Source organism: Camelus bactrianus, chromosome 20 (genome assembly GCF_048773025.1).
Source record: "Camelus bactrianus isolate YW-2024 breed Bactrian camel chromosome 20, ASM4877302v1, whole genome shotgun sequence".
Lineage (NCBI taxonomy): Eukaryota > Metazoa > Chordata > Mammalia > Artiodactyla > Camelidae > Camelus > Camelus bactrianus.
In genome coordinates this window covers 31,163,926-31,190,169 of record NC_133558.1, presented here as the reverse complement: position 1 = coordinate 31,190,169, position 26,244 = coordinate 31,163,926, and the positions used below count along the sequence as shown (strand labels likewise).

The following is a 26,244-nucleotide window of genomic DNA, read 5'->3' as shown; positions in this document are numbered from 1 at the left end:
CTACCACTTGGCCAGGAATTGCTGACCATGTGTCAGACCAGGTGGGCTGGTACCTTAGCCCAGTACTTCTTACACTTGGATAGGCATGGCTTTTCTGATTCAGTGGAATCCAGGTGAGGCCTAAGAGCCTCATTTCCAAACTCCCAGGTGATGCCAGTGATGCTGGTCCATGGACCAACTTTGAGTAGCAAGGCCTTATGTATGGAAATGCTCATCCCTGGCAGGGGCTTCACACAAGTCATCCACGTGGAGGATGTAATGGGCGTCTTCTCATGACTCAAAACCTTTCTGAGTGATGCCCTATGGTATTGATGTGGGTACCACACCTAACATCGTTCTCAGGGTCTACGTGGCAGAGGCAGAGTGCGGTGGGAAGCACGGGGGACTCTGTCTGGCAAAGTCATCACCTCTCACAGTCCAGTGGAGGGAAAAGAGCAGGCGGGCTGAATCGGGAAGAGCCAAAGTCTAGATACGCTGACACATGGTCTCACCATCCTGAGATCATCCTGGACTTGACTGGGGGTTAGGAAGGAGGAGAACAGGTGAAACTTCGGGTGTGTTGAAGGGTTTTGGCACCAGAGAGAGAAAACCTCTCAAGAGTGGGCAGGTGAAAAAATATATGCCACCAAGCATTTGGCAGAAACAAAAGAGACCCAGCGACAGCGAACAACTAGGTTCAGCTCTTTTCACAAATATTTATTGGGCACCGATTATGTGCCAGATGTGAAGATCTGAGGATACAGAGATGTGGATACAGCTCTTATGAAACAGCCTTGTGTGAGGGACAGAGTGTGTAAACACAATTTTAATATGATAAGAATGATAAAAATATATATAGGGAATTGATTTTTTGTTTGTTTTAGAGTTCAGGCTTTTTTTAAAAAATTGAAGTATAGTTGATTTACAATGTTGTTTTAGTTTCGGGTGTACAGCAAAGTGATTCAGTTATATGCACATACATATGTTTTTCAGATTCTTTTCCATTATAAGTTAGTACCAGATACTGATTATGCTTCCTCCAGGGAATGGATTTAATACTGAGGATGAAATGATTAAGTCTGGGGGATCAGGGAAGGCTTCTGAGAAGACCTGACATCCAATCAAGATGTTAAAGGCTGAACAGGAGTTTGCCCCGGGGATTTTAAACACGGGGAATAGCATTTACTAAGGTGCAGAGGCATCGGAAAAGCCCAGTGTGTCACTGGGGAGCGCTGAACACATGGAAGGGAGATAAAGAGGAAGAGTAGGAGGCGGTGGACCTCCCGGTCATGGAGGGTCTCTTACAGTGCCCGGAAACTTGGGATTCAACTTGTGCACCTGGGAACCTCCAGGAGTTTCAACCCCAGAACACTGGAAAGATAAGCCACACCATGCTGGAAGACGTGTGTAGATTTACCTACAGCCTCCAAAACCCCCTTCCAGAAAGATTCCAATATATTCCCTTGTCAAGAAAAAAACACCGGGTGAGAGGAAGGCACAGAGGATTTTAAGAATTGCCTGCTGAGATTTGTCCTTTAAATCACTGCAGGAGCTGTGTGAAGGATGCATTTGAAGGATGCATTCAAGGTGAAGAGGACACCCAGGAGAGATGGCAATTGTCTGGTTAGGAGACAGTGAAGGTGTAAATGAGACAGTTGAGCTAGAGGGTTAGGAACATATTGGAGAGAGAATTCTAAGCTAAAAACAAACATTGGAAACTGAAACTTGGATGGTGGGGATTGGGGAGAAAGAGTTAGGAGAGTAGCATGATTTGCAGGTTTCTATCTTGGGCAACCCAAGTTAGGGAGTTCTGGGGCTGCGGGCTGTGTGGTTGGGGAATGAAGGAGGGGAGTTAGGAGACGGTCCTTTAGTTTCATTTTGGACCATAGGCTTTGCCGTTCTTTATGGGAAGGATGTCAGATGGAGATATCCAAGGGGAAGCGGCGAGCCCAAATCTGAAATGTAAGGTCAAGTTCACATTTAGGCAAAACAGATTTGGGAGGTGGTTTTTCATATGCTCTGGATCAGAGTAGAAGCTAAGGGCAAGGCTGTAAGCATTAGGAGGTGATGATCCTTAGCATCTTGGGTGAAGTTCTACGTCTACGTCCATCTTTCCCCCACACGGCCCTTTGCACGCAGCAGGCCCTCAATAATTGTGTGTGTGTTTTACTCTGTTAGTGAAGAAATGAAGGAGGCCAGAGACATGATGGGCAGATACTTGATTCCCTTGGAGTTTCTTTGCATAATAAGATCTGGAGTGTAATGGATGACAAGTGAGGGACTATTGACCTGTTTTCCAGCCTGGGTCAATAAAATACAAGGTCTGATGGCTACTGCAAGCTTTGGTCGAACGAAAATCCCCAGAGGAAATGGATCTTATGCCGTTGGTTGTACAGACTTGATGTTTGATTACACGGATAAGGTAATGCTTTGATTTGTACCACTTTTCCTTATATTCTAATATTGACTGTGGCTGTGGCCCACTAGAAGGTTTTGAAACTTGACCTTGCCCTCCCCTGAGAGGAACTCATTTTGCCTTTTGGGAACCTTTAAAAAAATTTTGTGTGTGGGGTAACTAGGTTATTTATTTTTTAATGTAGGTACTGGGGATTGAACCCAGGACTTTGTGCATGCTGGGCACGTGCTCTACCACTGAGCTATACCCTCCCCGCTGGGAGCCTTTTGCTAGTTAAATCATTCCTGGTTCGTTGCTGTCATCAGATTAACTTCTCTATAAACTCTCTTTCCCCCCCCACCCCCTCTCTAACAACAGAAACCAGGCTGCTCATACTCATTCACTCAGAAAGCATATTGTTCTTTTTCTCTTCATTTTGACTATATTTGGGTCCCTACTAATTAGATATGCAAAATTGCTGTTGGAATAGGTTTGAGAAGCCACTTGACTAAAAGTAACCTTAATTTCTTTCCTCTACAGGGCACCTTCTTGCGTTTGTATTATCCATCCCAAGATGACAATCGCTCTGACACCCTTTGGATCCCAAACAAAGAATATTTTTGGGGTCTCAGTAAATTTCTTGGAACACACTGGATGATGGGCAAAATTTTGAGCTTTTTCTTTGGTAAGATTTCTGTTGCTCTAGAATCTAAGAAAAATACTGGGAAACAGCGAGCGTGGCAGGCAGTTAAAGACCCAAGGAGATGGTCTCCAGTCTAAACATCTCCTAAGATGACACACTTGCTTCTTAAAAGGCCAGGTAACTATCTGAGAATCGAGGGTTCTCGTTTTGTCCGTCCTGAATGTGATGGGATAGGTGGAGGGAGTGGAAGCATCAGACTTTCAGACCGGCTCTAACATCTCTCTGTGGCTGGTCTCACTTTTCCTTCTCACATACTCGGGGAGGGTGGCAGTGATACGGTGAACTAGCAGCTGGGCTGGCGTGACCACCACCTGTGTACATGCTCTGTGCTAAGGTGCTTTCTACAGTCAGGAAAAAGGGAAGGAAAGCTGAAGCCATCATAACTGTCCAGATCCAAAACAAAGGAGTAAAAGCTATTTCTTACTCATTATAAACAGGGAACTTAGTCTCCTTCCCATCGCCCACCCCAAGGGGCCAGCCTTTCTCCCTAGGACCATCTGATGAGCTTTCATCCCTTCATTTGTCTACATTTCACTGATGCTCATTTGTTCTTCCTTATCTGTTTGACCAGACACTACTGTGGGGCTGGTGTTAACTATGTCTTCGAATTCCCCCTCAAAAATGCCTGTAACTTTTGGCATTCATTTTAAACATCTCCTTGGAGTTTTCTTAAGAACCACTTTATGATAGAAATGATGAAAACCCTGTAACTACACACCGTTATGGTGCTGAATAATACCTAAGTCACTTCCCCAGCTGTCATCACATTCATTTCCGATGAGCACACCTCCATTTGCTGATGAGAAAGCAAAACACAAATGATGGATGGTAATGATGACAATAACAAGTGGGAAGTGAAGGAAAAGACAGTATCTTCCATTCTTGAGCCCTTTACTAGGTGACTGGATAGGTACCCTTTACACATATTCATACTTAAATATATTTCTCACAAAACCCCTATGAGGTCAATATCATTTCCTTCATTTTACAGAAGAGGAGTCTGAAGGTCAGAGAGTTCTCTGAACTTGCCCAAGGTCAGGAGCAAGTGAGTGTTAGAGCTGCGTCCAAAGCTACATCTGAGTGTGAAGTCAAAGGTCTTTCCACCTTTCTCTTGACCACGGTCAGGTTAGAATGAGAGGAGTCTCTGATTCAGAGGTTCTGGGTCTCAGTGAAATTAATGTTCCTGAGGTTTACTGGTAGTTTGGTTCAGAACATTTCCTTTGAAGTTTTGCCAAAACCTGGTATCGGTGATAAGGACCAGACTTCCTGAATACACCTCTAAGTAGGAAAATGTCCCACCTCAAGTTCAGACCTGGTGGTGAGAACTGATAATGGATGACCCTATGGTCTTAGGAAAAACACATGGTTCAGGCCCTTGGTTGGTGGATCTCTAGCAGAAGACTTTGTAATGAGTTTACTCTTATTGCACAAACACATAAATTTCATGGGTCAGGATTTTACACTGAGGAGATGCACATTAAATTAACCAGCAACATTCAAGTCAGAGAAAGCACTCATTATAATCTCCCACTGCTGTCTAGGTTCAATGACAACTCCTGCAGCCTGGAATTCCCCTCTGAGGACTGGTGAAAAATACCCACTAATCATTTTTTCACATGGTCTTGGAGCCTTCAGGTAAAGTTTCACAGGTTAAGCAATTTTAGCCTCTAGGGATCAAGGACTGAATACATGTTTTTGCCCCCAAAAAGGGATAGCAGATTTTGGAGTGTCAGGCTGGCCCCTGTCCTGGAGGAGTTGGGGTTCCTCAAGAATTAGCTGTGATCTGTTACTGATTATCAAGCTATTATCTATTGATCATTCCTAGCCCTGTCTTTTCCTGCTTCCGGCTCTTGGAGGCCGGCTTTACCACAGAGGAGAGAGCATGTTGCATTTTTGGCTGTGTATGTACACTCTCAAAATAGTCCACTGTGTTAGTTCAGGTCCTCCGAGAAATAGACATCATGATTGGATTAGCTGTGAAAGCCGTTGATTGAGAGAAAGGCCTGTGAAGGGTGGAAGGGAAGGAACAGAGAAGATGGGAAAAGACTTCAGACCGTGATGCGGCTGGACACCTGGGAAGGAGAAGGGAAACAGAGAAGGGCTAGATGTGAAGAGCCTCAGACGGCAGCACGTTCTAAGCAGGACTAGGCCAGGCTGACGGAGGGAGTGCTCGCCCCAGAGCTGCCCGTCAGAGGAGTCCTGCATCTCACAGGAAAGGGTCTGTGTTAAACCCACACCGTGTCCAGTCACTGGGACCAGCACACCTGGAAGCATAGCTTTCACTCGAACATGGTGGTGGACCCGCAGGGGCAGGAGCTGGCTGGGGTCTTCGTCAGCTCTGGTCTCTGTGCTGTGATGTCTGAGGGGCCCGCTCTTGTGGCCATCACACCCTGTCCACTCTCTCCCTGCAGCTTCTCAACTGCCCCCACCCCACCGTCTTCCACCTCAGAGGATCGTAAGACGTTCAGAACAGAAACGGTGGCTTTTAGCTGGAAGGAAGTCGGGGAGCATCTGCAAAAAGAAATCATCTCCAGGTCTTCAGCTGTGGTCCAGCTGGTTACCTGATTTTTACCAGACCAGCGCTTGGCATCTTAGGGGCCGAGGGCCAAAGCCAGCCTGCTGCCTGTTTCTGTAAACAAGGTTTTATTGGAACAGAGAGCCACACTCACTCATTTTCCACATTGTCTCTGCTACTTTTGTGCTGAGCTGAGTAGTTGTGACAAATAACGTATGGACGGCGGAGCTAGAAGTAATTACTCTCTGGCCTTTTATAGGAACGCTCTGCTGATCCCGGTACCAGACTCCTTTCCTTTCCTGAGCTGGTCCTGCATCATCCGGGGTAGACGACATAGTTGCCACCTGCCTCCTTTTATTCTCTGTGGACGTCTCCTATTGAACACATGATGGGAGAAGAGATTGAGCAGAATGGAGACGTGGAGGGGTTATAAAAGTAGTTGCTTATTAGCACATAACTCTTACCTGTCTCACCCTGTCCCGTCACTTACATAACGGCTAACATGTGTTTAGTATTTACCTTATTTTAGAAATGGGTATAAGCACCGAAAATGTGTCAACTTACTTCGTCCTTACAGTAATCACCCCAGGGACCATTCTATTACAGCGTCACTCTTCTGCAGATAAAGAACCGAGGCGGAGGAAAGCTAAGTGGCTTATCCAAGGCAGACAGCTGATACATTGGGCGCCCAGGATCCAAACACCTGCAGTGGTCAGAGTGCAGGTCCTGTTCTCTTAAGCATCACACAGAACTGCCTTCCTGTGCAGTCTACCTTATCTTATCCAAACCTCGCAACTATTCTAAAAGAAAGGCTTTATGATCCCCATTTTACAGGTGACAGAAATCGAGTAATGTAATCACCTCAAGTCACCTTGCTGGCAAGCGGCAGAGCCAAGATTAAAACCCAGAACTCTCAAAGGCAATATTTATAACCACTGCACTGGAGTTTCTCAACCTTGGTACCACTGACATCTTGGACTGGATAACTTCACGTTGTGGGAGGTGGTCCTGTGCACTGTAGGGTGTTTAGCAGCATCCCCCTACCCACCAGATGCCAGTAGCACCCTCCCCCACTCATGATCATGAAAATACCTCCAGACGTGGTCAAATCCCCACCAAGGGGTAATGTCAGCCCTCTTTGGGAACCACAGCTCTCTGCTTTACCCCAGGGCACCACCTCAGGGGTGTAACAGCCTCCATCCTCCCAGGTCTATTAGTGGACCCGACTGACAGATGATTGCTTTCCTCTTTTTGTTTTGAAGGACAATTTATTCTGCTGTTGGCATTGACCTGGCATCTTACGGGTTTATAGTCGCTGCTGTAGAACACAGGTATGTCTTCTGCTATGTGGCTGAGTCCTGCTTTTCATAGAAGTTTGTGGAAAATGTTGGTAGGATTGTCAACGATGGTTACATGATAAAAAAAAAAAGGAGACTGAGTTTGGTTGTTAAGTATTTAAAAAAACAGCTAACGTTCCTGGAGTGTTTACTGAGTGCCGTCTGTGTTCATACACCATCTCTTCTCATCTTCATCACAATCCTTGAAGATGGTCACCATTATCATTGTTTCAAGGAGGCAGAAAATAAGGCTAAGGAAGGGCAAGTAACTTGCACGAAGCCACACAGAGAGTAAATGGCAGTGCTGGGATTTGATTCCAGGAGTGGGTTTTCAACACCACGGCCTCCCAGAATTGTGAGGATGGAGTGGATTGTTACAGGCGACAGTGTCTTTTCTTAGAACTCCCTTGGGCCTCTTTGATTAAAAAAAATGTGGAGTGGAAGAACAAAGGGAAGTCAGAAAGATTCAAGGATGATGGGGACAAGGAACACGGGTGAGATGGAGAGAAAGAGCAGGTATAAGTGATGGATTCTGTTTGCATCGTAGAGACGAATCTGCATCTGCGACTTACTACTTCAGGGACCAAACTGCTGCAGAAACAGGGAACAAGACTTGGCTCTATATCAGAACCCTGAAACGAGGGGACGAGGAGTTTCCTCTACGAAATGAGCAGGTGGGTTGCAGCAAGAGGAGAGGTGGCGCCATGCCACCTGCCTGCACCACGAGGCCATTTGTTAATTCCATGTTACATATGGTGGACTGTGCCCCTAGGCCCCCTTACTTCCCGTGCCCAGGAGGTCTGTCAAGATTCTCAGAATAATAAAATCCCCTTAATGAAATATCTAGATCATAGTAAAAACAAAGACCAACATCAAAATCCTAGAAGATGACAGTGAATATTCAGAATTCTTTTGCATTAGAACTAAAGGCTTCTTTTCAAAGAGGTGGTATGGAATAGTATTAAGAATCCAGGCCTTAGAATCCAGCTCTACATTTGAATTCTGGTGCCAACACTTTGCGGTGGGATAATCTTGGACAAATTACTTCTTCTTTTTGTTTTGCTTCCATGTTTCATTTGTTACAAAATAATAATAACAGTATCTTTCTCCCAGGGCTTTGAGGAAGATTAAATGAAATAAAGCACATTGTTTTCCACCTCTGTACTGAGTTACATAGTGGGTGCTTTTGACATAGGTTATTGCATTTAATGATACCCACATTTCACTGAGGTAGGCATTATTATACAATGAATGGAAGCTCAGAGAGCTTAAGTAAATCATCAGAGGTCACACAGTGGGTAGGCAACAGAGCCAGGATTTGGACTAAGCTCTAACTACTTGCAAAGCTGGTGCCCAGGTCATGATGCTAGGTTGGGTTCCAATCACTGATCGCAAAGTCCTTTCCCAAACATTTTCCCCATCTGCGACCTCTTAACACAAACTCAAGTAAGGGTTACAACTTTTTACTGTGTCATTTCCTTCTTCGAATCATCACATTAGGTGCGGCAAAGAGCAAAGGAGTGTTCTCAAGCTCTCGATTGGATTCTGGACCTTGATCAGGGAAAGCCAGCGAAGAATGTGTTAGATTTAGAGTTTGGTGTGGAACAGCTGAAGGTGAGTTTTTAAAAAAGCCATTTTCCCCCGGCCTGTACTTCTTAATTGTTCTTTATTGTCTGTTTCACTGCTATAATACAAGGTACAACATTCTAAAGGGCTGCAAAAAATTTAAAAAAAATTTTTTAAAGTACCAGAAAGTGTTTGAGCAGTGAGGCATGCATTAGGTTGAACTACATAAGAAATTGCCGACAGCCAGCTTTGACCTACAAAAATGGCCTTTTCCATATGGTTCAACTTAATATCGCTGGTGGAAGTCTTGTACTTTCTTGGGTGGCTCCTGCATGTTATTGGGCTTGATCTTGAAACGTCGGTCCAAAGTTTTGGACAGAATGTTGGGAGGAGGGTGGAAGGATATCAAAACCGACAGCATGAAAAAGACTCAAAAGTGTGTGTAGGAGGCTGGGGTACAGGGGAGAGGAAGAACTAAGGTGATGGTCTGTTCTCCAGACTCACTGAAGCCCTTGTGCCCCTCAACTAGCCACTCTCCTGTGTCCATGCCTTTGTACGTGTGGTCCGCTTGACCTGACACCCTGTTCCCATGACTCAGTCCTGCTTAATCTGGCATCACCTCCTCCATGAAGCTTTTTGGGGCCCGCTGCCCATCCTAGACTGGGCTCTCTGTCATGTGTGCTTCTTGGCACCACTGCCTCCATCTGCATCATGTGTCTGAACGTCCTTCTTCCCTAATAGACTGTGAGCTCATGGAAAATGAACTACAGAGCCTGGCACAGAGCAGGTGCTCAATAAATAAATCAGGGGATGAACAAATTAATACATGTGGAGTAGGGAAGAGGGAGAAATCAGCAGGATGTCGATGCTTCAAGTGTGGGTGATGAGGAAGACCACCAAGTTCTCTTCTGAACTGTTATGAACATCTGTGTGTGTGTGTGTACATATATGTTTGTATATATCTGTATGTGTGTATATGTACATATATGTGTGTATATTTAAATGTGTGTATGTGTACATGTGAGTGTATACATTTCTAAAGAAAATCAAAGTACTTAACCATGCCTGTGAAATAATAATTTTATGATTCATAAAATCATTGCCAATTCTTTGAACAACCTGTAAGATAGTGATGAATTTACATCGTGTTTTTTCACATAGGACACTATCGATAAGGATAAAATAGCAGTTATGGGACATTCTTTTGGTGGAGCCACGGTTGTTCAGACTCTGAGTGAAGACCAGAGATTCAGGTAAGAGAATGAGGCTGAGCGAGAGGACTCTGAGTTATCGGAAGTGGCGGCGGTGGTGGGGGGGTGATCACACACGTGAGAGAGAATTTATCACATTCTTAGTGAGGGAGAGGTCTTTTGGAGTTTACACGTCTGTTCTTTTGCCTCCATAAAGTCCTCTATATGAATTTTCCTAAACAGAAACCATCTGCTCTTGCTACTGAGAACTCTTCCCATCCCTATCTATTTCTTCTCATTTTTTAACCTGCCTACGGGCTTAACATTTTCATTTGGAAGTTTATGTCTACATATATATTTTATCTGTGATATGATTGTAAAATAAGATTGTCGTCTTACACTATTTCTCGACTTCCCAGATAGCCAGGGAATTGTTAAGTAATTTTTTTTTTTTCATTTTTAAGATGGAGCCTGGGCTAAAATTACATAGTTATTTGGGTGGAAGTCAGGACCCCAGTCTTCTAAGTTGAAGAAATATTTTCTTTCTTGAACCACTTCCTCCCAGACTGATGAGGTCATGTCGAGCCAACCACGTAGAATGTGTGGGATCATTCGTGAAACTTCATCTCACGTTTCTTAAAATCTGTTTCAGCATAAGGGGTTTTTCTTCTTTCATTCTTTTAGCACATAGAATGGAGTATCTGAAAGGCCAAGAAATATAGGATAAATTGCTTTTAAAAAGAAAGTTGGTTACATTGTCAAAGGATCTGCTCCATATGCTTTTCTACAACCCCCAGACACTCTTCCAGGTGAAACACCTCTAAACATAAAGGAATGGGTCCAATTATTACTCTGAAAAAGGTGTAATGAACACACGACAGTGGCCAGAAGGACTAGAAACACAGGGGCAATAGTGCATATACTTTATTTTTTCCAAAGCCCCACAATTTTGAAGAATTACTTATTTAAATATTTACCTTGAAAGATAAAAAATGAATAATAAAAATTTATAAATATTATGTTTTTCCAAAAGTTGCAATTCTTAAATGCCTCCTAAAGAAAATGATTATATAATTCCAAGCTTGCTACCTTATAGAGCTAATCACATCCCCTTCCCACACTGAAGTATGATACCTCTGCAGTGCCGTGAGATAACCCATAATGAACTGGTGTGGTGTGTGTCTATGAATCGCAGCATTATTAGAAATTCCTGTATGTGGGCCAGAGTGTAACCAGCCTTCTTTGATCATTGTCGACCAACATCTGCAGGTGCGGTATTGCCCTGGATGCCTGGATGCTTCCAGTGGGTGATGAAGTTTGTTCCAGGATTCCTCAGCCTCTCTTTTTTATCAACTCAGAACGGTTCCAATACCCTTCTAATATCAAAAAAATGAAAAAATGCTACTTGCCTGATAGAGAAAGAAAAATGATTACAATCAGGTAAGCATTATTAGTAAGTGACATTGCATCATCTGAAACAGAAACTTGGTTAAACGATCAACAGATATCATTTGGTAAATTACAGAATTCTTAAATTTGTTATTTAGGCTTTGAATAAGGGAGAGTATTAGATAATCTCAGTTTCCAAGTGCATTTGCAGTTTTTAAAAAAACTGAAGTATAGTCGATTTACAATGTGTTAATTTCTGGTGTACAGCATAGTGATTCATTTGTATATATGTATTTCTTTTCTTTTTTTTTTATTATAGGCCATTACAAGGTATTGAATATAGTTCCCTGTGCTATAAAGTAGGACCTTGCTGTTTATCTATTTTATACATAGCAGTTAGTATCTACAAATCCTGAACTCCCAATTTATCCCTCCCCACCCTTTGCCCCCTGATAACCGTAAGTTTGTTTTCTGTGTCTGTGAGTCTGTCTCTGTTTTGTAAATAAGTTTATTTTTGTCCTTTTTTTTTTAAGATTCCACAAGGAAGTGGAATCATATGATATTTTTCTTTCTCTTTCTTAGACTGACTGAATGATGGAATACTTCCCTCTACGCTAGCCCTAAAAACATGTAGGCTCGCTTTTATATTTAGATAAAAGTAGGGTGTATACTGATGCAAATTTTAATTACCAACAATACAGCACATTTATTAACACTACTCAAAAAGTTTTCATTTTAAAAAGAGTAACTTTTTAAAGTAGATGGACCTGGCGATCACCATGTGAAGCTCTCTCATGACCCTGCTTCTGGTTATCTTCTTTATGCTTGTGACTCTCTAGTTTGGATGGGAACGTGGGGAAGAGTGAACGGGAGTCGGGGGCTCTTTTTTGAGTAGAGAGAGCTAAAAGAATGGTGCTTTGCTTATAAGCAGCAGTGAAGTGAAAAGGAAGACATGTACTGGGTGGGGCTGGAGAGCTGTGTTTTCACCTTGGATTTCTGGGTAGAGATGTCTGGCCACAAACTGGAGAAGTATAGAATTTGTGTATTACCGATGAAACCTTTGGAGGAAATGAGATCGCAGAGTGAGAAGAGAATTGGTCTGAGAATAGAAATCTCGAGGATGTGAAGAGCAGAGTAGTTGGGGAAGGAAGGGGAGGTGGGATGGCAAGGAAACAGAAGAAAAAAAGCAAGAGAACCAAGTGTCAAATGTCCCAGGGGTCGTAGAAAATGAACACTAAATAAATGGCCATTCTATTTGATGCTAGTCTGTTGGTGAATTTAAAGTTCAGCAACAAGGGATATTTATAAGGTGCTTAATGGTTTATTTTATTTTTTAAAAACAATCTAATGCATTTGACGTTATACCAAGAATGATATATTCTGTAGAAAAGCAACTGGAATCGCTGTATACAAGACATGAACTACAGGTTGGCATGCCACAGGTGAACAATATGGGTTTAATAATAACAGTAATCATAACCATTCATATTTATTGCGTGTTTCCTATGAGTCAGACCTTAGGCTACAATTTTGTAAGCTGGTGCTTACAGTTTAAATAATACAAGGCAAAGTTTTGTTTGTCTGTTTTTTAATGTATTTAATCCAAGGCTGAAATGCAAAGTGTTTTGGCCAACAGCACATAGATGTAAGTTAAGTGTGATGGAAAGGAAGCAGGATTCTGGCTGAGTTTACAGCCCCTTCAACACAAAACACATTCCATCTTCTCAAATTGGAAGTAATCTAGTCCTCTAAAAAGCTGGCATCGTCTCTTCTAAAACTAAGACGCCGAGTAAGACAGGAATCTTTGCGTTATTTATTTAGAGGGGAAGATGAATATATACTGTAGGACCCCTCAATGAGCAGCCTGTGACCCGCAAGTACATCTCAGGAGAACAGTTCTATAAGCTTTGTTTCCTTGGTTTTCGGGAAATAGGCCAACCAGGCCAGCATCTGCACCCTAACTACAAAAATAACTCCGTCAAAGTGATTTGCAAATGTCTCCTTTCTCTTTCAGGGGTTCAGTCCATCAGAATTTTGCTGACTTCACTTTTGCCACGGGCAAAATCATTGGATGCATGTTCACACTGAAAGGAGACGTAGATTCAAACGTAGCTATTGGTCTTAGCAACAAAGCTTCGTTAGCATTCTTGCAAAAGCACTTAGGTAAGAAACTCATATTCTTTAGGTAAGAACTAGTAGTCATAAACCAGATGATGCTGAGGACAAAACTGTCTGTCTTAACTCAGCGTTAGTCCCATTTTAACTGTTTCCAATTGGTTTACAACTGAACGTAGCAGTACATCAGTTTGAAAACAAAAACTTGAGACATTTAATTTTGCTCACTGTACATCATAGGCAGCAAGCCTACGTGCTAAAGCTGATCGTCTCCCTGTGGAGACTGGGGTGGACTTCCACGCTGACGTTAAACACAGCACAGTGTCCCAGTCCCATCTCTCATTCAGATGTGGCTGCCACCTGGCAGCTCAAGGCACACCTCGTCCCCTGAGTCAGGAAGCAGTCTGTGTAATTTGTGAGGCGAGGGTGCCACCTAGAGGCACTCAGCTGTTTAACGCTCTCGAAAGCTTACTATGTTTATTAACATTTATATTTTACAGGACTTCAGAAAGATTTTAATCAGTGGGATTCTTTCATTGAAGGGGAAGATGCTAATCTTATTCCTGGGACCAACATTGACACAACCAACCAACACGCCACTCTGCAGAACTCTACAGGAACAGAGAAATAGGATTTAGATTAAAAGAGCTTTTAAAAAGTCTGATTTAAAAACTGAGAGAGCGTGTGTGTGTGTGATTATAATGTATTTTCTCAAATAACTCATATTTTAAAATGTAGGCTATACCACAATAGTGATTAAAGCTTGGATTGAGATTTTTTTCCCTTTAAATGTAAAGAAAGGCTACATATAAAAATCATACCAGCCTAAATTCTAATTTTACTAAAATGATCCTTTATCAGTGTCAAAATCAAAAACTGATTTTACGCGACTTTGATGAGCAAGTATGTTACTAAAACAGGCACAATGCCACTGAAGATGTGTTACAGTGACCTAACACTCCCTAAAAAAAATCGTAAGAATAGATTTTCTTGCCTCTTTTTTCTACTGTGAGTAGGAGAATTGAGTTTTAGCAACATGGTGTGCTAGGTGGGTTTACCAGCACTTCCCTTTGACCTTTGGTCGTGGTGAGAAAAATTAGACCAAGCGGGTAATAAAGCCATTGCTCTCCTGTGGGACTGGGGGTCCTGTACCATGTCTGCGTGGGGAGTGACAGGTGAGAATATTGGTGATAAGGCAAAGGCAGCAGGTGAAAGCAAGTTGGCATTTTTTTTTTTTGCATTTTCTTTAGTGGTTTTTCTCTGATGCACTCTGTTTACTAAAGAGAGGTGTGTACACAGGACCAGGATTCCAGCCACCACATGTTACTGACTCACTCAGAGCTGCGGAGGATAAGCAGCTTTCAGACATAATTTTAACTGCTTCATTTCCCATTCATTTTATTTAATGGATGATTTTAATTTTACGTGTAGTCGTGCAGGTAGGGGAACACAGTAAGCAGACGTAAAAAGGTAGCTTAATGATTTCTGTACTTAGGCATCTGAGAGTCGTGGAAAATGTGTTGTTTCCCCAGGGGTATAAAAATGTATGCCACTCATCAGTTAAGTTTTCTGGTCTAAGTGTGGTCTTGTTCCTATGAATTCTCCACAGTTAAAGTTTAATGGCAGCCTGTGTGAACGAGGATAATTAGTACTTGGGAAGCAAGCCTGGTTGACTCTTAACTATTTCATCCCTACCCCTTTTGCCCTGTTTACAAGTAATTGTGTTTCCTGGTGTGGCACTCAGACCTATCTTAAAGTTTTAATATGCAAAATCACTCATTTTGAGAAATGTGATTTCTCCTAGCCTATAGCTATTCAGATTAAAAAAATTTTTAATAGGGAGTTCAACCCCCTAGCATGAAATGGAAGGCTTTCCATAAACCAGTCCTAATGCATCTTCTCTGACCTTTTCTCCCAGTAATGAACTCACATCGATAGCTCCGACATGAATGAGCCAAACTTGTCTGGGCATTATCCCAGGGACAAGTAACATACTCATCTAACCTCAATGATGCTTAATGTAAAACCTTCTCCTTTTTACTAACTGGAATGATACCCAATTAAGGGTCTTAATTCTCACTCTTCCCGTCAGGGTTCAGGGGCTCACATGTACATCTTTTCCCCGCTCTCCCATAGCAAATCTTCTTACTCATTTGAGAAATGGATAACCGTTCCAATTGTACTGGTGTCCCATTCAATAGCACCTCTTTAAAATCCTTGGTTGGTGGCACAGGCTGATGCTAAAAGGAGAAAATACCTGCTGACAGGATCCAATGACTTAAGGTTTAAAAAAATATGTAACCTAGAATCATGCATACTGAGTATCTTTCAGGGAAAAGAATAAACTATGTATCGAATGCCTACTCTTTTTCAGGCACTTTACATAAATGATTTCTAATCTTAAAAACACTGCAAGAAAAGTTTTATTAGCCCCATTTTACAGATGAGGAAGGTCAAGGCTCAATGATGTTATAATAACCTGCCTGGGTCACATGTCAAGTAAGATCAGTTTCCTAAAGCCAAGTCTACACTTTGCATACTGTCACCTACACAAAACTGTGTTTTAAAAGCATGGATTTGGAAAGTTAGATGGGTCTAGGTTTGATTAAGTCTCTGAGATTAGCTGGCTCTTTGACCTGAGGCAGGTTATTTAATCTTCTCTAAGACGCTTCAATTTTCTTACCTATCAAATATGGATAATATTAATATGCACCTCAGAATCAAGGATTAAATGAGAAAATGCATTTAAAGTACCGGCTGAGTGTCTAACGCATCAACGCTGCAATTTACTGCTACGATGTCTCCCCCAGTTGGAGAACTGTGGTTCGTTCCATTACTACAGACAGTCTACAATCCACAGGTATTCCAGAATCCTGTTTCCTCTTCAATGAAATGAGACCACTATCTCTTTAAAGATAAACTTTATTCAAATCTTGTGTCATATTAGTACACTTCAAAATTCAAACAATATTAGTCAAAGCTAGACAGAAGGGCAAAGCTTCAGAAACGAAACAAAAATTCTGAATTACTGCTAAGAAAGCCATCCTCCCAAGCAGCATCACGTACTTGTCAGAAAACCTCTAATTTTCTATTTTGAACACCAGACACTATATGCAAAAGAAACCAAAACAGTTTTTTTTTTTTTGAAATGTGAGTCATGTGTTAGTCAACTGTTTAGCAAAATAAATCCTCCCAACTGATTAAAACGAGAACACGTTTACAGGGAGAGGAAAGCATCCCAGCTCCGTATATACAGCAACAGCACTGTGGATGCACCGCGCAGGCGGCCCAAGACCTGCTTGGTTTTCAATGCGCATCAAAGTTTTCAAAAGTGACAGCTTCCTGTGACTACACGCTCTGAATCATCTCGCTCAGTTGGTCTGGGAGAGATGCCGCTTGCTGTACAAGCAGCTCCTGACTGGCCACATCCGTGGATCCACAGTTAAGTCTCTCCGTCACCTCCAGACCCCCTTTCTGCAACAAGAAGAGAAAAACCTCAGGTTGAGAAAGAAACACAAAAAGAAGAAAATAATTTACATGGGTGCTACCATGACAAAATTCACATCCTCCAAAAAGGGGGAGTGGGGACAGATGAATATTCTAATTGCTACAGGGGGTTATTCCTACAGAAACGATTTAAAAAAATGTTTTGGTCCTCACGCTGTACCTATTATCAAATAAAGTTTCTGTAAAAGATTATACTGGGCATAAAAATCCAGAAACATTGACTGTGTTATTGCTGTTTTCCATTGTTGTTATTACAATATTAGTATTTTTTTCCTCCTAAATACAAAGGCTTTGGGAAAAGTTCAAGTTGCTTTTCAAAATGAAGAACACTCTTGTTAACTGCTGTTTGCATACGCTCATACCTTAGATGGACTCCTGTCAGATTTGGGTATGCCGTTCCAGACGTTCTCAGGGTCCACTACCTCCTCCATACCATCCGAAAGGTTCAAAACCTACAAGAGAAAAAAAAAATTAATAAAAACTGGTAGTTCCAAAAACTGATTTATGCTATGGTTACATAGCAATCCTTTTAAAAATGAAGTACTTTAAAAGGCAATTAAAATGATTTTGTTAAACTTTAATATTACAGTTCCAGTACTTCAGCTCCAACGGAGTATCTATGCCTAGAGGTCAAACACAGATAAAATTTAGAACTCGAGAAATTCAAAATGTGATGGAGAAACATGCCACTAAGCAGATAACACAACGTACAGACTTCTGCAACAGGAGGTACAGGAATATAACATGGGTATAAAGCTTTTTCGGGGGAAGAGGGTGAAGAGATGGGGACATTGAGGAAATAAAGCTAGTGAATGTTTCCTGGAAGAGGCAAAGGCTAATCTTTTAAAGGCAGGTGGAAATTAACCAGCTTGGGAAGGGGACAGAATACAGGCAAATAAAATTACATTATTAAATACATCATGGAAGGCAAACACAATAGTATATATAAGAGAAATCAAGCAGTATGGTGTCCATCTTACTCCCAACGGAGTAAGACCTAAGGCTGGAGAGATACGTGGGTGCTCAGCCCCAGAGAACCTCCTATGGCATGTTAGTGAGCTTGGCTTTTCTCCTCTAGACTAGTGGTTCTCAGATTTTAATGGTGTAAGAGTGCACAACCCAAATCCTTCTTCTAGAACTACTCAGCCAGCCAGCCAGGGCAAGGAACAGGAATATACATTTAAGAAATGTACCAGGTGATTATGACACAGATGGTTTTCAGACCACAGGAAAAACACAATATGCTGGAAGTATCTAAAAGCTTTCACACTAGGGAATGAGGTAGTCAGATTTGCATTTGGCAGACTTCCCACTGGCAGTGTGGGATACTCAGCTGAAGGAAGATTAGATGTAAACCAGTAGAAGGTTATTCGAGGAATCTAGTTGTGGAATGAGGGACAATCAAGGCAGTGGCATTAGGTATAACAAGTTTTAACTATGGGGTAAGAAGTAGAAAGTGCAGAACTCAGTGACTGATGGGATTTCGGGGCTAAGGGAAATGAAAGCGACCTGGATGTTACATGTGGAAACTTTTAAAATCATTTTTGCACCACATCGAATTATCAGGGGGGATGAGCAGGGAAACATCTGTTCAACTGGATTTTCCAGTCTGATAAAATGGTTAAAGTTTCCCTAATAATCTGCAAGTACACTTTGAGATGAAGGACTTCCATTTTACTTACCTTTGTGCCTTCTTCAACTATTTCCAAAATCTCACATTTAGACCACGTGTTTCTTAGACTTGACCACACAACACATTGGGATCCAACGGTAAATCCTTTCAGAGTGTAGGTGTTCTCTGGCTGAGCTGCCAAGTTGAAGAGAGGAAGACTCGATGCACGTTAACTCTTAATCCTTTAACGTTAGATACGCAAAGCACTTCCTAATCTGCGTTGACTATTTCTGTACAGTCAATGTCATGCATGGTATGTGTTCTAAGTCTGACTCCTTCCCTCGATACGATTTTTTAATTTTCCCAGTGCCCCCTCCCCATGTAATTCCTTACCGCTATCCTCAAAAAACATGACAGTGATGTGATGCTTTTTAAGCATCTGAATCTGACTTGTAACACCGAGAATTACCACCTAAAGCTGGCTGTTATTGCCACGTGTAATGTGGCCTGTGGATATAAACAGCCATTTCTACAGCAAAGCAACACGGCACGAGTGATCAGACATTTTTTATCGCAAAGCTGTTACTTACTATTATCAAAATGTGACAGTGAGGACTAAAAACCTAGGGTGGTATTTAAATAAATTACAATATATCCACAGGATGGTGTACTACGAAACTAAAACATTTGAAAGTGTACTTAAAATGCAGGACTCAACACTATAAGATAGTACCATCTCGATTCGGTTTTTAAAACTGTAAGCAGACACAAGGAGGGTGAGCGACAGCAGGCAGGAAGCATGTCACTGCAGCATTCACAGTGGCCTTTTCTCGATGGTGGGAATAGGGTGATTTTTATTCTCCTTCATCTATTGTTTTCTCTATTTCATAAAATAACTCAAACGTAATAATATAAATATTGACATTCAAAAAGTCTCACATTGTTTATTTGAAAAACATTGATTATTTAAAAATATTTTTAAAACGATTATTTTTAAAGCATTGATTTTTTTTTTTAAAGTTTGCTATTCTGGGATGTTTCCATGTCTTGGCAATTATAAATAATGTCGCTGTTAAAAAAAAAAAGTTTGTCATTCTGGATAACTTTTAAATCTTATTAAGTATCCAAGAAAACAGCAAACATAATTATAAAAAAGTTAATGACAATAAATGTTCTCTAATATTTAACCAAGGCTGTTAACTTTTTTGGTTAATATAGGGCCAACTCTGTTTTTGTTTGAGGGTGTCTAAGATGAACGGCAAGATATATCCGTGAAGTAAAACAGTTAAATTTTAAAACTCTGCTGAAATGATCCCTATCGTAAACTCATGCCTACATTACTGCTTGGCAAAGGAACACTATTTTTTTTTAAACCTTACCCCCAAAACAGAACGTCTTGATTTTAAAGATGATTTGTTTACATTTTAATTAGGATTATCTTTTGGAGACTCAGATTTTGAGCATTCTATTTTTAAAAACAAAATTAATACTTCAGCATTTCACCCAGCACATAAAAACATTATTTCACATCGATTTCACAACTTAATTTCCCCATGTTTGAAATACCCTTCGTAAAATCCAAATCTGATTCTCTTTTCAGGTTTTAATCCTCCCCTCGAAATAAATTGTGTAAAAATTCAAATAAGAATTATTCTCTTTCCTTTAAGACAAATAAGTGCTTTTCACTAAGCTAACTAAAAGTAAATTTTTAAAATGCGCATACCTGAGACATGACCTGGTAAAGTGTTACTGTGTTTCCTTCCATCTCTGGATTCTTCCTCAGAAAGCAGAGAGTTCAGTGATGCCAGGGCATCCCTGTCTTTATACTCTGTGAATTCTTCTTTATAGATATTCATTTCAACTTGCATTTTGGGATCACAGTTCTCTCCGTGCAGAGGCAATGGCAACCCACACTCATCAAAACATTCCAGACAACTTGACCTCCTTGCATCCTCAGCACACAGGGACTCTGGGGCTTTCTGGCTAACTCTTAAACACAGAGGGTTTATTTTGTCCTCCAGACATAGCCGGGCTGTAGGGAACTCTAGCTCTGGCTGTTTCTCAGCCACATCGTTGAGGGAAAGCTGTGCTGTAAACAGTTGCAGGGTGGCCCCCGGGTCACAGCCTTGGGGAAGAGGCAGAGTGGCAGGCACCAGGCCCATCTCTTCTTTGTCCTCATGCCCGACTAGAGAATGCTGTAACTCAGTGGATTCTAGCTCCAGGAATACTTTGGATTCATCATTGGGAGAAAGTGGTACCTCCAGTGAATTCAGTTCCAACATCTCCTTGGCTTCGCTGGCAGGTGGCAACAGCGTGTTCAGTCCTGCAACAAGGAATTCATCATCAAGCTTGGCTTTGTCGACCAGACGGTCCTCCACTTGACCTTCTAGCATCTCAGGGCCAATTTTATCTTTTTTATCTTTGCATGGGTTTTCGAAAGCTTCAAAAATGTTATCAGTTTCATGGGCACAGAATTTACCTGGTTTGGTTTCAGCGATGTTTAAGTCTTTTTCAATTTTTTCAGAGAGCTCATCTGTCTGGGATTCAACATAGGGTGTTTTTGCTTGTCTGGCTTTACTACTTGGCTTCTTAAGTCCAGCATCAGGACTGGGCAACCCAAGAGCTCCCTTTATCTCCGGGTCATTTTTCCCACTGGGCAGATCACTGTTACTCATACCAATCCTAGAATATTTCTTCATTTTCTCACTAATGCTTTTGCCTTTGCTTTTCAAATCAACAATGGCCAAAGGGATACCACAAACATCCGGTCTGATTTCTAATATTGTGATCTCCAGCACGTCTTCTGTTACTATTTCATAAAAATAGTCATTTCCCTCTTGGGGGCACGCACCTTCTGAAATATTAAATCCTGAGAGGCAGCATGGGAAGGCTTGCATGGGAACTGCCAAAAGTTCAGAAGGAATGCTCCAGAGTGCTTTGGGGTCCACACAGTCTTCGATGTTTCCAAAGTCTACAAGCCTGACGGACACAAGATAATCTTCACAAATATTGGTGACAAGTGCCCTATAATAATGCCCATCTTCTCTGTATCTTACTATGCAAGGGTCTCCAACATGAGGGCACAGGATACAGCTTCTCTGATCTGTCTCCTGTTCTCCAGCAGTTTGCACTTCTACTTCTAAATACTGAAGTGTCTCGGTATCTGCAAACTGACACCAAAAATATTCAGGTCCATCAATCACTGTGGCATAAGCTTTCACCACCTTCATCTTTGGATTATGCCAGTTAAGAAATACAGAAGTGTCTGTGTCTGTCTGGTCGACGGACTTGGAACAGGCACCTTTAATTATTCGGGTAGAGCATCCTATTTGAGATTTTCCACTGAAGGCATGTCTGCCAATCATATCTTCTGCAATGATCCCGTGGTCATCAGCAAGAATAACTTCCCATTTGTCTTGAAACTGAACAAATTCACATCTTATTGGAGCCTCATCTGTCCTTCGGGAAAAGTAATGCATCATTTCCTTATGGTTTAACATCTCAGGTACCCAAGGTCCCCTTAAGGAGCAGTGAATGCACAATCCTGGTATGAGTGCATTAACAAGGTCAAGTTTACCTATCTTGCTGGTGCAAACCACAGAAACATTGCCATAATCTATAAACTGCACAGATAGAAGGTCATTGGGTTGTGGTTCCTTGATGGCTGCACGATACCATAAATTGTCTTCTGGGAAAATGGCACATATTACATCTCCTGTTTGCAAAGGTGGACCTACATAGTATTGAGGTCTTGTTCTAACATCGTTTAAGCTCTCTGAAAGATGACTGATTTTCGCCTCATCTTCTGTTAGCTGAACATAAAAGTCTGAAAGATCATTTATATGAGAGACATATACAGTTGTTTTAAAGCCAGGCATTATAGTCTTCTGGGGGAACTCAGAAAATTTTAAAGGCATATCTTTGTTACATGAATCTCCCATTTTCCTCTCTGAAAGAGTGGCTTTTAGTTTTGTGGCTTTCAGAGGTGGCTCAGCAAAGCTCTCTTCTTTCTTTTTTATTGTTAGTGGAGGCACTTGATTCATTTCACTTCCCACAGAGTCCTGATATTGAGGGACTAGGTTTGTCTTTGTTGAACTGTAAATTCTGAGTTCCTTACATGCTGAGCTGATCTTAGGTCTGTATGGTTCTCCCAGGATCACCATGCTATTGGATTTGTTCTCTGCTGATTTACTTAAGTGCTCTGCAGGTGACAACTTCACATCTTCCTTTTTCATTTCAAGAGCTGCAGTTGTAGAGAGGCATGCTTCACTTCCTTTTCTGCGTGTCTCACCTTTGTAACCAAGTAGCCCTAACTTCTCATTAATATTAGCATTAATTTGAATACTGTCATCATATAGTTCTATAATCAGTCTTCCATCTGGATCTTTTGCGATGACCAAAGCCTTCAGTGACTTACCCAAAATAGTCTCCTGAAACCACGTTGTAACTTCTTCCGGTATGTGATCAGGAATATCGGATAACGAACATTTAACAGCTTGCATGGGCAAAAGCAAGACATCATATGCATCACTAGGTATCGGAAGCAGATCGTCATCTGTTACCACATAAATGTTCCCAAAGTCAACAAAGAAGACTTTATTTGGTTCTTTTTCTCTGATTATCCCTCTATACCAGTTTCCATCAGTGTACCTGGCAAGGCACAATGTTCTGGGGACCAAGGGAGGTGTTTTTAAGTTCAGCAACACTGTACTTAATTGGGTAATATGACGTGACAACTGTTCTAAAATGTTTGCATTTCTTCCCAGCTGGCAGTAAAACGTCCAGGGGTCCTCCACATGTGTTACGTACACTGATTCTTCACTTCCAATTTTCATATCATGTGTAGAATAGTAGTAAGAATGTAGCTGAACAGAGGCCTCCAGAGGCTTCTGATGTTTTACTGGTCTCGCAAGTCTCTTATCTACCAAAAAATGGCATGCGCTCTGGAAGGGTGTTATCAAATCCACCACGTTAAACAGTTCTCCATCATGTACTGAAGCCAAGGCAAATATTGTGCATTTTAATTCTAGACTGTCTTCCCATGCATTATCTACAAATTCACTAAAAGCTTGGATTGCCTCTTCATCCCAGACAAAAGGATTCTGACCAGCTGGTTGAATTAAATTATAGAGACTACACCTGAAAGCCTGAGCCTTAACCTTGAAAAACTCTTCACTAACTGAATAAATATTCTTCACAGACACTGTATCTTTGTCTCCATAATCTACAAATATTACTCTGACATGCTCTGAAGATAGTGCCCCACTAATCAGAGCTCTGGACCATTTTCCATTTGCTGTTCGTTTGGCCAAACAAGCAGGAGTGTTTCCCCGGTAAGGAGCAGCTGTATTCTCGCAATAGTCCTGAATACTACACATTAGCATTTTAAATCTTTGTATGTTCTTGGTCAGCTGGCACCAGAAATAGCCAGGGTTTTCAACATAAGACACTTTGACTTCTACTGTACTCCCAACTTCTAGCTCTCCATTACAAGAGCCTGGCTTAATCTCCAAGAAATTCTGTGTAAGAGGGGAATAAACAGATACGCCTTTCTCTTTTTCCTGCTCAACTAGGCCAGCTGAAGCCTCCATCACAACTGCAGTGTCAGTCAAAACTTCTGGAACAGCTGTGGTTTTACCATCTTGCTTGGCTTTTTGTTCTGCCTTCTTCTTGGCAGCAGATATTTTGTTACGCTCCGCCATAGAACAGTTTGAGACATGCCCCGGTGAGTGGCCACTCAGGGAAATGTTTTCCTTTGCTTCAAATTCCTGATACTTGGCAAATCCAGCCTGAGCGATCACCTTACTGATGTTTTCTTCTCCTGTTCTTGATTCATCAAGAATCTCAATAACATATTGACTATCCTGCTTGTCGAGGACATGGATGACCAGTTCTTTGTGGAGCACAGTCTTTTTGAAAAAGGAAATTGCCTCCTGGCTCCAGTTTTCCCCCAAGGGCCATATATCCGCCAGGGAGCACCGCAGAGCCAGTATCGGCAGCCGCCTAAACTGAGGGAGCAGCATCCTCAGGTCGCACCAGTCCACACTTTCCGAACTGCCTCGGTCAACGAGGAATACGTCCACGCTCTCGTCATCTAATCTGGTGACCATAGCCCGATAATAGCCATTTTCTTTCCATTTGACACAGCAGAGGTCATCGGCTTCAGGTTTCAAAACAACCCCATCCAGCTTACTGGCGGAGGAGTAGAAACTGCACATTCTCCTCATCAGTTTGCTGAAGGTACCGCTGTGTTGTCTCAACCGAATCCAAAACTCCGAGGGATTTTTAACAAACTGTACCTGGGCGTCATAGAAGGCGTTCATCTTTAACTTGATAGACCTTAAGGCAGGGAGCGAAATTTCTTCATCCACTTTCTCAGCAGGAGATTGAGACTGAAAAGCTGTTTCTGCTTCCTCCTCCTCCATCCTCTGGCTCTGAAGGAATCGGTCAGCCAGGCAACAGGACTGTACTCCAAACACACAGTTAAGATTAATCCCATCTTCTCCATACAGGGTGACGTAATACACGTGCTCGAACGAACAGTAAAATTCGATCTTTGCGTTCACTGCCTGGCCCAGGATCAGGGCCTTCAGGTCACCAACCTGTGACCGAGACCAGCCTCTCCCACCGTCCCAGAGTCCATATAGAGCACAAGGGTAGGTCACCACAGGCATTCGAAAATATTCGGGCAGCAAGTAGCGAAGGCTGCTAAAACTCACCAACTCCTTCCTTCCGTAGTCTACGTGAAGCACCTGGGCACAGTGCTGAGGCCGGAAAGTCTCAAGCAAAAGCGCCCGGTACCAATGTCCATCCAACCCGCAGGATGCACACGGAGAGCCCGGCTTGTCTGGGCTCTCCTCCCTCTCCTCCCAGGTGGCACAGGTAGAGTTCTCATCCCCTGTCCCCGGGGAACCCCCGTATATCTGGGCCATACTCTCGGAGAGGCAGTGGATCTCCTGCGAGAGGCTCCGGAGCTGGCAGTGGATGCGGTGGGGATGGCACACCTGGGTGACCACCACGGGCTCCGTCACGCCCAGCTGCAGCTGAGGGTAGAAGTAATCCAGGCCGGGCTGCTTCTGCCTGGGCGGGATTCGCAGGAAGACAGGGCTCCCAGGGCCCAGGAACGCCGTGGTGGCCTTAAGGTAGCGCTTGATCAGTGAGCGGAAGAGGCCATCAGGCACCTGGCGGGCCAGGCCAAGCTCCTGCATCTGCTGGTACAGCCCGGGCACCTCCAGGAGGACCAGGCGGTGGAGCAGGAGCACGTCCAGGACCCGCCCGTGCACTACCTTGCCCTGCAGGTTGCTAAGGAAGTCCACGGCGCTGGCTGTCCAGTGCTGGGGCTTGGCCCTGCCCGCGGGCACCAGGCCGGCCAGCACGCAGCCCAGCACCTCCGACGGCAGGTGGAAGAACTCGCTCCGCCCTGGCGCCAGCGAGCCCGCGCCGACCGTGACCGTGCGGCCTTCGTCCAGCAGGAAGACGCGGCTCTCCTGCGCCTGCTGGCTGACCACGCGGCCGCGGTGCCACAGCGGCCCCACCTGCACCAGGCACAGCTCGCCGGGCGCGGCCGAGGCGCCGCCCAGCGCCCACGGGCCGTGCGCAGCCGCAGCCGCCGCCGCCGCTTTCTGAATCTCCTGGCTCAGCTGCACGTACTCGTCCCGCCGCTCGCCCACCAGCCCAAAGAGCTGCACTGGGATCACCTCGGGCTGCACGTCCACGAAGGTCACCCGCAGCACCAGCGAGGCCCCCCGCGTCGGCAGCCCGGGCGTCGAGCACATCTCCGCGGCGCCGCCCGGCCTTCGTTCTCCGTCCGGCCCGCCAAGCCGCGGCGCCGCTGTAAGGAGAGCCCCGCAGACGCAGAGTCGCAGGACACACGGACTGGGAAGGACGCCCGACCAGGTGGCCCTTCCGCGACGCGCCCGCTGCCGGACCTGACGGA

General features: G+C 43.2%; 2 protein-coding genes across 3 annotated transcripts in view; one reads left to right on the top strand and one right to left on the bottom strand.

The window, feature by feature from the left end:
- PLA2G7 (phospholipase A2 group VII) overlaps nt 1-13,865 on the top strand; it is a 28,331-nt gene extending 14,466 nt beyond the window's left edge. For both annotated transcript variants that reach the window (XM_074348860.1, XM_074348859.1), the window contains 10 exons: nt 2,280-2,401; nt 2,915-3,059; nt 4,619-4,712; nt 6,855-6,923; nt 7,477-7,603; nt 8,430-8,543; nt 9,657-9,748; nt 10,955-11,125; nt 13,089-13,237; nt 13,690-13,865. In XM_074348860.1, the coding sequence (XP_074204961.1) occupies nt 2,306-2,401; nt 2,915-3,059; nt 4,619-4,712; nt 6,855-6,923; nt 7,477-7,603; nt 8,430-8,543; nt 9,657-9,748; nt 10,955-11,125; nt 13,089-13,237; nt 13,690-13,820 (1,188 nt within the window). In that variant the 5' untranslated portion in view covers nt 2,280-2,305 and the 3' untranslated portion in view covers nt 13,821-13,865. The remainder of the gene's footprint in view (nt 1-2,279; nt 2,402-2,914; nt 3,060-4,618; nt 4,713-6,854; nt 6,924-7,476; nt 7,604-8,429; nt 8,544-9,656; nt 9,749-10,954; nt 11,126-13,088; nt 13,238-13,689) is intronic.
- A 2,641-nt stretch (nt 13,866-16,506) lies between these two features.
- TDRD6 (tudor domain containing 6) lies at nt 16,507-26,244 on the bottom strand. Its single transcript, XM_010973946.3, has 4 exons — nt 20,032-26,244; nt 18,379-18,503; nt 17,059-17,148; nt 16,507-16,663 (listed from the first exon to the last, which is right to left on the bottom strand). The coding sequence occupies exons 1-4, from the start codon at nt 26,081-26,083 to the stop codon at nt 16,538-16,540; spliced, it is 6,393 nt and encodes a 2,130-aa protein (XP_010972248.2). The 5' UTR covers nt 26,084-26,244; the 3' UTR covers nt 16,507-16,537.

Bases quoted from the DNA above. Each gene is read 5' to 3' on its own strand.
- TDRD6 (XM_010973946.3), bottom strand. From the start codon at position 26,083: ATGTGCTCGACGCCCGGGCTGCCGACGCGGGGGGCCTCGCTGGTGCTG. The intron at 17,149-18,378 runs GTAAGTAAAATG...TTTCTCTTGTAG, and splicing joins TAGTTGAAGAAGGCACAAAG to GTTTTGAACCTTTCGGATGG. The intron at 16,664-17,058 runs GTATGAGCGTAT...TTCTTGTTGCAG, and splicing joins CTGACAGGAGTCCATCTAAG to AAAGGGGGTCTGGAGGTGAC.